General features: G+C 39.3%; 1 protein-coding gene across 12 annotated transcripts in view; it reads left to right on the top strand.

Annotated features, from left to right (window-relative positions):
* The window catches only part of bltp1 (bridge-like lipid transfer protein family member 1), a 434,366-nt gene that overhangs the window by 333,529 nt on the left and 87,505 nt on the right, over positions 1–13,332 (top strand). For 10 of the 12 annotated variants that reach the window (XM_087980106.1, XM_043674037.2, XM_087980105.1 and 7 more), the window contains 4 exons: positions 4,929–4,988; positions 8,629–8,855; positions 10,815–11,015; positions 11,275–11,405. In XM_087980106.1, coding sequence (XP_087836232.1) covers positions 4,929–4,988; positions 8,629–8,855; positions 10,815–11,015; positions 11,275–11,405 — 619 coding nt within the window. The remainder of the gene's footprint in view (positions 1–4,928; positions 4,989–8,628; positions 8,856–10,814; positions 11,016–11,274; positions 11,406–13,332) is intronic. The other 2 variants (XM_087980113.1, XM_087980112.1) reach the window with 1 other exon arrangement.

Genomic DNA, 13,332 nt, shown 5'->3' with positions numbered 1-13,332 from the left:
TTGTAAATGACATTAGTTTTGCTCATTGTCTGTATAGCTGCTGCTTTTGTGTGTTGGTGGGTTTGTTGGCTACCATGATGCCAAGGGGTCTGAGTAGTCTGGCAGTCATTTCAGAGATGTCTTTGATGTAGGGGAAACTGGCTACGGTTTCTGGTTGTATTTTGTCTGCTTGTTTAGGTTTGTTGCTGAGAAATTGGCAGGAAGTGTTCGTTGGGTACCCATTCTTTTTGAATACGTTGTATAGATGGTTTTTCTCTTCTCTGCATAGTTTCTCTGTGCTGCAGTGTGTGGAGAAATAAATAAGACCGACTTCCAAAAAAATGAAATCAGTCAGATCCAACACACCACACTTCTACGGATTACCCAAAATTCACAAACCAGGAGCCCCCCTCAGACTCATAGTCTCGCTACCTGGAACACCAACTTACAGACTGGCCAAGGTGCTACACCAAAGACTCAAACACTTAGTAGAAGGCTCACGCCACTCCATCCACTCCACCCAAGAATTCCTGAAGACCATCAAAGACACCAAGACAGAAGAGGATGAAATAATGGTCTCCTTTTACGTAACAGCCCTGTTCACATCCATCAACATCAACGTGGGCAAGAAAGCATTGACTACACTATTAAAGACCCAAAGACACACACACGAAACACCAACTTCATCAGCAAGGACAATATCGCCAAGCTAGTGGACCTATGCCTTACCACCCCCTTCATTGAAATAATGTTCTAATGCAGCTTCGTTTGTGAATGTTAGGGTGATTGCTTCTGTAGTTCAGTATTTGGTCCATATATATTGTTTTCCTGTAGACGTTGGATTGAATTTCCCCATTGACTGTTCGCTGTACCGTGACATCTAGGAATGGCAGTTTGTTGTTTTCCTCCTCTTTAGTGAATTTTATGCCAGTAAGGGTATTATTGATGGTCTTGAAGGTTTCTGCTAATTTGTTGCGTTTAGTGATGACAAAGGTATTATCCACGTAGCAGGCCCAAAGTTTGGGTTGCATGGTTGGTAGAGCTACTTGTTCAAGTCTCTGCATTACTGCCTCTGCTAAGAACTCTGATATCGGAGATCCCATGGGTGTTCCGTTGGTTTGTCTGTAGGTTTTGTTGTTGAAAGTGAAGGGGGTGGTAAGGCATAGGTCCACTAGCTTGGCGATATTGTCCTTGCTGATGAAGTTGGTGTTTCGTGTGTGTGTCTTTGGGTCTTTAATAGTGTAGTCAATGCTTTCTTGCCCAGGTTGATGTTGATGGATGTGAACAGGGCTGTTACGTAAAAGGAGACCATTATTTCATCCTCTTCTGTCTTGGTGTCTTTGATGGTCTTCAGGAATTCTTGGGTGGAGTGGATGGAGTGGCGTGAGCCTTCTACTAAGTGTTTGAGTCTTTGGTGTAGCACCTTGGCCAGTCTGTAAGTTGGTGTTCCAGGTAGCGAGACTATGAGTCTGAGGGGGGCTCCTGGTTTGTGAATTTTGGGTAATTCGTAGAAGTGTGGTGTGTTGGATCTGACTGATTTCATTTTTTTGGAAGTCGGTCTTATTTATTTCTCCAGATTTCTGAAGTTTTTTTGAGTAGGGATGTGATTCGGTTCTCTAGTTGTGGGGTCGGGTCTATCGCCACTTGTTGGTAAGTGTTGGCATCTGCAATCAGTGTGTTCGTTTTCTCAATGTAATCTCTTTGATTTAAAATGACTGTCAAGTGTCCTTTGTCTGTAGGTAGGGTTTTCCTTTCTTGTGTATTGTGTGTTTCCTTCCTTTTTCCTGCTTAATGTTGGTGCAACTATCTGTCTGATGGTTTGCTGGGTTTCTTCTGTGAGTTTGTTGTCTTTCAGTGCTGTTTCTAATGCTGCTAAGAAATCTTTCTTGTCTGCATCCTGGACATTGTAATTTAAATCATCTTACTAAGATGGCTTTTTCAGTGTCTGTTAAGGGTCAGTCAGATAAGTTTTTTTTAATCCATGCTTGTGTGTTGTCAGTGTTGTTATTTCGTGTAAGTTTCCCTAGTTTTTTCCACAGGTCTAGTTTTTTCATTTTCTGTGTTTGTTGCTGTCTAATGTCTATGGGAAAGTGAGGACTGTAGATGCTGGAGATCAGAGCTTAAAAATGTGTTGCTGGAAAAGCGGAGCAGGTCAGGCAGCACCAAAGGAGCAGAAGAATCGGCGTTTCGGGCGTAAGCCCTTCTTCAGGAAGATTCCTGAAGAAGGGCTTATGCCCGAAACGCCGATTCTCTTGCTCCTTTGATGCTGCCTGACCTGCTGCGCTTTTCCAGCAACACATTTTTAAGCAAGTGTCTAATGTCTATGGCTTGTTGTACTGTGTCTGTCCATTCATGGTCTGTTGCATTAGTGAGTAAAGATGTTTGGTGCAAAATTTCCTGGTTGTATTACGGTGTCTGTTGTGGGCATCATTAATTATTTCTCTAAGCATTCTGCAGCCGTTTTGCTCTGCTATCCTTTGGCTAGCAGGGTATTAAGGGGCGGTTTGTATTTAGGCATTTAGGTAGTATCTCTTTCCTTAGGCATTCGTGCAGGAAGTACAGCTGTTCACGGGTGGTGCTGTCGGATGGCATTGGTTTCCCATTTTTGGCCCAGTTTTAGCATATTGTGCCCATGGGTGTTAGCAAGTTTTGAGAAGATTTGTAGCTCGGGTTGAGGTTCTGGATGGAGGTTTGCTCACTGAGCTGGAAGGTTCATTTTCGGACATTTCATCACCATACTAGGTTACATCAGTGAGCCTCCAGATGAAGCACTGGTGGCATAGCCCGCTTTTTATTTGTGTGTTTACGTTTCCTTGGGTTGGTGATGTCATTTCCTGTGGTATACTATTTGGTTCTTTATTGGTCATTAACAGAAACGTAATAACCAGATAATCTATTTTTGTGGTAGTAGTTGATGAATAAATGTTAGTCAAATCACCGGAAAGAACTCCAGAGCTCCACTGTGCTGCAACATTATACGACATTCATACTATTTTAAGAACAGAATGTTTCCAATACAAGAAGGAAAAAAAGCATTGTGAGATATGGTTCAGGGAGATTAAGTATGGGCAAATACCTGATTTACAAGTAGCTAAACAATGATCACAAAATTATTGTTGAGTTCAGTGTGAGAAATGAGGAATCCAAAGTTGGGTACTATGGAAAAAAGTTCAACAATATAACAAGGGAAAAGAAGGTGAAACTCCTACCATGCTATTAACCCACTCCAGAGTCTAGAATCCCACTTGGCAGTCTGGCTAATTTGACAGATGGAAACATGTCAGCATCGATAGAAAATGGTTGATACTCAGAATCAAAACGTTATAATACATGGGCGATGCATGAACTGGAGAAAAATTGGAAGTTATGCACCAGCAGAGGTCAGTGTTGGATCCATTTTTGTTGTCTGTGTATTTAATAATTTACATTTGTTTATGGGGCACATGTTGGAAAGCAAAAGTAGAAAGCCATGGATAGTTTAGCAGAATGGGCATACAGCTAATAGTGCAGTTTAAAAAACATTAGAAGTTTTCAAGATGCTAAGAGAACTGAGAGTGTGGGAACAATTGCACTGACCAGGATTCTTTTCTTGGAAATAGAGACCAGTGATCTGAGAAAGATCACTCAAAATATAGAATTTTGATAGATTTTATGGGTAGAAGGTGAGTTTACTTATTGGAAAATCCAAAGCCATAAGCTGTAAATACAAGATGGAGTTGAGATCATCCTGATACATAGTTACACTACATTATAAGTGCAATTTCAAATTGTGGAGAAATATCTTACTCAGTGTGTATTGCAAATATGAAATACACATGAAGTGTTTGCAACCAGTAGCATAGATGCTTTAAAGAGAATGTTCAAATAGAATAAAACAATAATGGAAGGAGGCTTCTGTGGAGTATAATCACCTGCCTGAAACTGACCTGTTTCTCTACTGTATGTTTTATGTAATTCTGTGATTTAGCATCTGTTTTTGCTGGGTATCTGAAGCACTTAAGGCATTTCTGTATTGCATTTCTATTAAAAACAGAGTGTTAACCCACCATGCGTGTTTACAATCAAATACAGTCTGTTCTGCTATAACATGGTAGTTGTGTTCTTGTGTGACCTCGTTATAGAAAATCACGCAATAGAAATAATGGGGCCTATGGGAAAAACAGGGTTAAGGGCGAACCACCAAAAATACAGTAAAGCGCGTAACAAAAGTAGTAGTTAACCTAACACAAACAATAGCTCAGTCTAAGTAAATGTTAATATCATGTATTTTATTGAAATAATACAATAAATATAACACTTTAAGGGTTTTCTGAGTTTGCTGAGTTACAGTACTGTTTTGAAGACAGCTGAGGGTCATCATCAGCATCATCATTACTTTCAGATGCAGTTCTGGGTGTAGGGTTGCGACAAAAGAAAATATTTAGTCCAGAAGTAGATGGCCGTGGTTTATTGTCCTCAGACTGTTTCTTGGGGCTTAGCTTATAAAAGGCATCTAATTTTTGCTGCTTCTCCTGCAATAATTTCTAAAAACATTCTCGAAAACATCAACAATAATGTCAGAAAAATTTGCCCTGTCATCCAACCTCTTTTGCTTGACCTGAAGTAAACACCTAGGGTGCACAGAAGGTAACCGTGGATGGAATTGTGTAATAGCCAATGGGAGTTCGCATTTTTTAAAAAAATCATTCCCCAATTCCCCAATTCATCAATCATGTATTAGCCAAATCGCGCTGATGAAGTGCGCATTATAGGTGAACAACCTATACTTCAAATGTCCGTTGTGGCTCTGATCAGGAGTGAAGTAGTTTTCTTAAACCAAGTTTTCTTTCCTTTTAGTTATAGATCACTCTAAACAGCAATCCAATTGACTTGGAGAATGTTATTCAATCACGTTAGGGCAATTGCTATAATGATTAAATTGATTTTGATATTTCCGCATGTTCTCACAGGTGTTGTACCAGATGGAACGTATGAAGTATGTTCACGGACTACTGGGCAGGCTGCAGCAGGTAATTTATTTTCTCACTGGATTATCTTCACATCAGCATCTGTTGCACTTTCCCTTTTTTCTAATCCTTAACTTGCACAACTAACAAGATATGGGCAGTTGATGAAGGATTAAATAAATTAAATGTAGTTTATGGTAAGATTAATCAGTAAATAACAAAATACAAGTACTTTTAACTTGTACAGAATATGACCCTTTTAAACACAAGGTGATCTTTGTTCCATCGCTGGGACCCTGACTCTGGACTCCTTATGTGAGTGTAAGTCCCACATTTTTACTATCACTTGTCTTTGTTTCAGGGTTTGTAACTTCATGTTGGTCTCTGCCTTCATTATTTAACCATTAAAGCTGAGCCAATCAGTAATTCGCAACCTTACATCTGTTGGGTTCTACTCCACTCAGCTAACTCCACATTCCACTGAGATCATTCTGATGTGTATTTTGATACATGACAGGGTAATCTTTTCTGATGACTGATGTGTTCTTTTCCCAGTCAGTTCATAGCCGTACCTTAATTCTCAACATTGGATACCAATAACCTTATTGTACTTGTTAATTTCAGATTGTCCTGTAGCGTTTTGATTTTTCAGCTGCCTGTTGAAATCTTTATCTATTGGTTCAATCCATCTATGAATTTACTGCTCCAGTTCCTTTGTAATATCCTATTGTCATATCATTCACTAAACTCCTCTTTCTTCTTCAAATTAATCTTTTCTCTTTTCCCATCTTCTTTTACTATGTTGGGGCCTTATCTTGCAAAGGTTATGGCTGTGCCCCTTGTTCAAATACCTGTTTAATCTTGATAGAAATTTACAAAATTGAGAGGCATGAATAGTCTGAGTCATTTTCCCAGGATAGAAATGTCAATAACTAGGAGTCATAGGCTTAAGGTAAAAGGGGGAAAGTTTATAGAATTTCATTTTAATAGAATCCCCATAGCATTGAAACCAGCCAATCAGACTGGCAAGTTCACTCTAACTCTCTGAAGAGCATCCCACCCAGAACCCGCCCCCCCCCCCCCCCCCCCGCCCATCTTATCCCTATAAACCTGCATTTCCCTTGGCTAATGCACCTAATTTACACATCCCTGAACACTGGGTAATTTAGTATGGCCAATCCATCTAACTTGCACATTCTTGGGCTGTGGGATGAAACCAGAGCACCCAGCAGATGTCCATGCAGGCATGGGGAGAACGTGCATACTCCACTCAGACAGTCTGAGGCTCAAATTGAACTTGGGTTCCTGACGCTGTGAGTTAACCAGTGAGCCACCATGCCAAAAGAGATGAGTGGCTCAGTGGATAGCACTGCTACCTTACAGTACTAAGGACCCAAGTTCAATGCCACCCTTGGTAACTGTGTAGTTTTCATCTTTCCCCATGTCTGCATGGGTTTCCTCCAGGGTTCCAGTTTCCTCCCACAGATCAAAGATGTGCAGGTTAGGTAGATTAGCCATGCCAAATTGCCCAGAGTGTCCAGGGATGGAGAGGCAAGGTGGATTGGTATGGGGAAGGTCTGGGTGGGATGCTCCTCAAAGAGTCATTGTGTACTCGATGGGCCGAATGACCTGTTTTAACGCTATAGGGATTCTGTGCGATGCTAGCTTTTTACACAAAGGATGGCAGGTGCATTTTACAGAAGTAATAGAATCTGATGCAATTGCAATACTTAAGAGGCATCTTGACACATACATGAATAGGCAGAGAATAGAGGTAGACGGATTTGGCACAGGTTTGATGGGTCGAAGGGCCTGTTTCTGAACTGTACTGTTCTTTGTTCTTTTGTTATTTGTTTGTAATTCCCTGGACAGTTGTTAGGTTACACCAGAACACTGTGCAGATGACCTGATTCCTATTAAGTTTAACGTAACTAGAACCACTTCAATGTGTACATTATTATACAAAATCCCATTGCCCTCAAGCAATACCAGGCAAAAGTGAGGACTGCAGATGCTGGAAACCAGAGTTTAAATTAGAATAGTGCTGGAAAAGCATAGCAGGTCAGGCAACATCCGTTGAGCAGGAAAATCGACGTTTCGTGCAAAGCCCTTCATCAGAGGAGTTCCTGCTCCTCTGATGCTGCCTGACCTGCTGTGCTTTTCCAACACCACTCTAGTCTAAACTCAAGCAATACCAATCCATTTTCTGAACCGGGTCGATTTCTGGGCATGGTGTTTCAGTTGTTGTGGTAGTGACTGTAGTTGCAGCAGTCAATGGAAGTATCTTTCTTCTTATAGTCATAATTCTCATAACTTTACCAGAAAATATGCTGTCTTTCATTTCTCTCCTGTATTTGACAATAATCTTTTCCATATAACAGCAATATACACCCTCACCACCATGTTGTCTATTTATGTCCCCAGCATATTCAGGATTGTGCCATTTTGAAAAAGAGTATGTTTCCACTGGTTGAGCTCCTAATTTGCATTTTAAAACATCTCCATGCTTTCCTTATCCATGTACATGTTCTGATTTATTTGCCCAATTACAGTAATATTATTAACAACATTACTAAAAGTTTGCAAATCGAAACCTTTAAGTTCAGGGGCAGTCTTAATTCTCCATTCTCTTGTTTCCCATCAAGTGGTTTTCACCTTCCCTGCTGCAAATAGGTTGAAGCTTGTCAGGATTGTAAACCATTACAAAACTTGTCATATTATGCTTATTTATCTGAAAATGTCAAGATAACAACTGTTCTTATTTACAGTTCGTTACTTAATCTGATCCTTGATTCAACTTAAAAGTCCCTTCATATTCCCTGATTTAGATCTTTATGAATTCAAGTTCTCTTTTTGGGTCTAGCCCACAATTCTTAAAATCCGAGGGTACCTCTTCATCAAAGTTATTTAGTACTTAATCTTCCAGGTTCATTTCCTTGATCTCCTGTTTTCGTCCTGCTGGAATTTTGCTAAAATTTATAATATGCTGTGTTGCTGCCCATTATTTTGTTTTGCTGGTCCAGAACAGGTATTCAGATTTCCAGGTTGATTCTGTGACAACTGTCTCCTCTGTATGATATTGCTAATGTTTAATGATGCTGTATTTTGGTGTGTTCACCTGTGTTTCATGTCATTATTCTACCAGAAACTAAGTAAGCAGCAAAAAAGGAAATTATTGTCTTGAATCAATAAAAAATATTGTTTCATCTTATTGTTGTATCAGCAAATGCACAAATAATTTGCAGTACACATACATGCTGTGTGACTATTTGTATTGATACAGCATGCCCAAGAACAGTACCCGTTACTCATTTTGAATAATATCAGAAATGTCACAATTAGCAGTCTGATGATTGCTCAATGTACTGAGCAACAATGAATCATGGTAAGAATGAGAAATACAAAGTAAAACTTTATTAAGATCGTTAGCAATCGACGCACTGAATACGTTTTCAAGCTCTGGAGCAGTGGCCTTCAGTATTTTAAAGAATTAATATCTGTTAACAAATGCTAACCTGAATCTGGAAAAATAGTACCAAAGGATAATGGATGCGTATATATCTGAACTAATTATGACTTTGCCAGTGTAATTACAGAGCATTACAAGCTTGTAGTGTTAAAAGTAGAAATCTGTTTGAAAAAAATCCACTTCAGAAAATATTTCATGGATGTTCAGTTAAGACTTTACCATTTTCTTTTCTAGACAGCAGTAGTGCGGGAACCTGGACACTGAATATCTTATGGAAAATGTGCGGTATTGATGTGCACATGGATCCCAATATAGGAAAAAGACTCAATGCCTTGGGTAACACAATGACGACTCTGACAGGTGAGGAAGAAATTGATGACATCGCTGACCTGAACTCGATCAACGCAGTTGACTTAACAGATGAGGATGAAACTGACAGTATGTCTCCTACTGTAATGGCTGTAAGTAAAGCAATAAGACTGTAAACCACTTTATAATTAAAATTATGTAAATATTCAATTCAGCAACAGTTTTATTGGTACGCAAGCTTATGTTAAGCATATCTCCGTTTCATACAAAGTTTTAGTTGTAGTTGTGTGATGTTGACAATGTTGACTCTATCTAGTCCTGAGACTTGCAACCCAGCAAAATCTAACTGCATCAAAACTCAAAACCATCCCATTCTCACTCTTGGCATAACTTACTTGGGACTGCAGGGGTGAGTGGCCAAAGAAACTTTACTCCTTTTTAGTATAGTTATGTTTTTAACAAATTACCAAAGAGCATCACATCCCACTTTGCCATCACTTAAGAATTTTCTGTTGCAAATCTTGACTCCCTTGGCATTGACCAAAACCAAAGAAAGAAAAAAATCTTCTTTATTGGCCCCATTTCATCTCCAGGTTATGCATCCTATTTTTCTGCACTGGTACATTTGAAATACTAAACCTCAAAGGTCACTTGCTGAATAAAACATTTATCTTTTTGTTTGGGCCCTGGCCTGTGTTTGTGGCCTGTTATGACCCCCTTGGAGATCCTTTGGAAACACAAAGTTCTTACCATGAAACACTTGAACAAAAAACATGACATACAGCACTTTGGATGCCCCTTCTGCACAGGGACTGAAACACTTCAAGAATGCATCTCAGCACTCCCTTCTCTGGGCATTTAGAATGGGCAATAAATGCTGTCCAAGCCAGTAATGCCCATGTTCTATGAATAAAATTATACATATTACACAGAAATAATGACAGTTTGTATTTTAAAATAAGCTTCATTACAAACATACCATTTCATTTTACAATCTTATATAAAAAAAAAAGTACATTCACCTGTCTTTAAGGCATTGTTATTATTCCCTGTACTTTTAATCCTCCAGGGCATCTGAAATCCCATTGCTTCAGGCAGCAGCATAGACAATTTTTTGGTGTAAAAGGTTGTAATGTTGGTTCCATCAAAAAAGTCTTTGGCTCCAGGTTTTGCACTTTGAGGATCACTGCCAGTTGTGGTTTGTGTAATACCTCTCCCCACTATTTATCACATTTCATTATGAAACATTCTATTTTGGAAACACTATAAGCTTAACCTGTAGCAATTCAGATTTAAAGTCCAACTGCATGAGTAGCTCAAGTCGCAACACTCTTGTAAACAAGTGTTTCCTTCACTATAAGTCAAATCACTTTGTTTCAATTGCCATAGCAAAACTACTTCTCTTCCTCCTTTTCAGCAATGACTTCAGACCTCAAAGATATTCATTCATTTCAATTTCTTGGTAAAATAAAGCAACTGCTGGAAAGTTGCAGTGAACTTATTTCAATCTGACTCAGTTTTTACCTTTTGTAGTTTGATTTCTGACAATTTATATATATCTGTAACATATGTTAATGATTTAGATGAGGGAATTAAATGTAATATCTCTAAATTTGCAGATGACAAAGCTCAGTGGGAGGGTAAACTGTGAGAAGGGTGCAAAGACATTTCAATGTAAGAAGAGCAAGCTGAGTGAGTGGGCAAATGCATAGCAGATGTAGCACATTGTGGATAGATTTGAGGTTATCTACTTTGGTAGCAAAAATAGGAAGGCAGAATATTATCTGAACAATGTATTGAGAAAAGAGGAGGTGCAATGTGACCTGAGCGCCTGTCACTAAAAGTAACCATGCAGGTGCAGCAGGTGGTAAAAAAGGTATGTTGACCTCCATAAAGCGAGTATTGGTGTACAGGAGCAGGGATGTCTTGCTGCAGTTGTACAGAGCTTTGCATAACTTTTGAATAGTGAGCAAAAACAGATGGGATCGTTCACCGTATATTTCTTACATGTTAATCTCACCTGAAAACTGTAGCAACTGGTAAATTAAAATCTATTCATCTAACTAAAATTTAGAAATTGCTAACTCAAACTACCCTCACTTATTATTCAGAATACAGGTGGAAGCGCAATAAAACGCAACTCTATGAAACTTTCTTTTGGGCAACGACTTGTAAACCAGTTCCTTGGTCTGGGTACTATGCACCAGGAATACTGTTTTACAGCAGAAACTCTGTCTAGTCCTGAGAGTCGCAACCAAGCAAAATCTAACTGTTTACATTCAAAAGCATCCCGTTCTCACTCTTGGCATAGTGTATGTAACATGTCTCTCTCTCTCCAAGTTTTAAAAAAATCAACTAAACTATGATTTATGCTTTAGGTCAGTTGCACGCCACTAATTTATACTTAAAACCATTCAATTAAACTCTTCATTTCTTTATCTTTTTGCATGCTTTATCTTTTGTGGTGAAATTGTAAATCACTTGGGGGTCAACCAAATTATGAAATTTTTTGACATTTTTTAACCTTTGTTTGACTTGTTGAAATGCATAACTCAAGTGTTTTCTATACAGGAAAATACTGACTATCGGAGACAGGGTTCGATTGGAAACCAGGCTGCAGATTCAAGAGGAAGAAAGTTTATAAAACGTTTAGTGGACATCAGGGAATTGAATGAACAAGCCAAAGTCATCGATGACCTAAAGTATGTTTCTCTCTGAACCAATCTACTGTCAATAAAGTTCTCAAATCCATGTTAACAAAGGACCTTCGCTCCGCAAACTCATCAATAGGATTTGTACAATCAAGCTACTGATTCCCAGCAATAGGACAAATTGTTTTCTGCAATTCAGTCATTTACCACTTTTCCCTCCAATTCATTTCTAAAATCCAAAAACATTTCAACAAAATAATTCATTAAATGTTATCCACTGAATTAACACCTTGATAGTAGTTTTTAATTCAAGTCTTAGACTTGACATTTTTCATGCACAGCTTCACTGTTAGTTAGAACCATAGAAATGGTACAGCGCAGAAGGGGGCTATTTGGCCCATCTTGTCCATGCTGACCCAAAGACACCCAGATACTCTTTCTAACCCCATCTCCCTGCACTTGACCCACAACCCTGCAATTTACAGCACTTAAGTTGCAGATCCAGGTACTTTTTGAAAGAGTTTAGGTTCTCTACCTGCACCACCAACTCAAGCAATAAACTCCAGACACACACCATCCTCTTTGTAAAAAAAAAAAATTGTCCTTCACATCCCCTCCAATCCTTCTGCTATTTATCTTGAATCTGTTTTCCTTGATTTTTGAACTCTCTGCCAAGGGAAGCAGGTTTCTCCTAATTAAAATGTACCTACCCCTCAAAATTTTGTATGCCTGTCCTGTCACTGCTCAGCCTTCGAGGAAAGCAACCCCAACCCCCTCCACTCTCTCCTCATAGCTGCAATTCCCCAACTCCGGCAACATTGTAGTATATCTCCAGAGCAATATTTCTTTCCAAGAATGTGGTGACAATAACTACACACAAAACTCCAGTTATGACCTCACCATTGTCTTACACGGTTTCATCATTACATCCTTAACTTTTTATTCTGTCTCTCTGTCAGTGAAGGAAAGCATTTCAAATGCTTTCTTTACAACCTTATCTACCTATACTGCTATCTATAGGGACCTGTGCACTTGCATGCCAAGATTGCTCACTTCAGCTACTCCTCTCAGTCCATTCCCATTTATTGTCTATTTCCATTTACTGTTTCATCTCCCTAAATACATTACCTCACACTTATCAAAGTTGAATTCTACCTGCCATTTCCCTGCCCACTCCTCCAACCTGTCTACAGTATTTTGAAGCTTACATTTATCCTCTGTGGAGCCAATTCTTGTCATCTGCACATTTCCGAATTGTGTCACTGACGTTCAAATCCAAATCATTAATGTACAAAACATACAGCAAAGGTCCCAAAACTGATCCCTGCAGAACATCCCTTGAAAGAGCTTTCTATTCGCAAGGGAAGCCATTGACCGTTGCCTTTTGTTTCCTGTTACTAAGCCAACTTCAGATCCAGTTTGACACATTACCCTCACTAAAATCCAAATAGACATGATCCACTGTACGATCCTCATCAATCATCCTTATCGGTTTCCAAAGAATTCAATCAAATTTGTAAGACATGACCTCTTAACAAAGCTATGCTGACTATCCCTTGTCTAGTCCATGTGATTCTAGGTGATGGTTAATCCAATCTTTTTGCAAGGTTTGTAGCTCAGGTTGAGGTTTAGGGTGTAGGTTTGCTCGCTGAGCTGTAGGTTTGATATCCAGACGTTTCATTACCTGGCTAGGTAACATCATCAGTGGCAACCTCCAAGTGAAGCGAAGCTGATGTCTCCTGCTTTCTATTTATATCTTTCTCCTGGATGGGGTTCCTGGAGTTTGTGGTGATGTCATTTCCTGTTCGTTTTCTGAGGGGTTGATAGATGGTATCTAGATCTATGTGTTTGTTTATGGCGTTGTGGTTGGAGTGCCAGGCCTCTAGGAATTCTCTGGCATGTCTTTGCTTAGCCCTGTCCTAGGATAGATGTGTCGTCCCAGTGTTTTTTTCATCCGTGTGTAGGGCTATGAGGGAGA

This window comes from Chiloscyllium plagiosum, unplaced genomic scaffold (genome assembly GCF_037043375.1).
Source record: "Chiloscyllium plagiosum isolate Xiang-an unplaced genomic scaffold, Cpla_swu_hap1 HiC_scaffold_36, whole genome shotgun sequence".
NCBI lineage: Eukaryota > Metazoa > Chordata > Chondrichthyes > Orectolobiformes > Hemiscylliidae > Chiloscyllium > Chiloscyllium plagiosum.
Note: the sequence above shows the minus strand (reverse complement) of the source record. Positions and strands in the feature narration are given on the sequence as shown.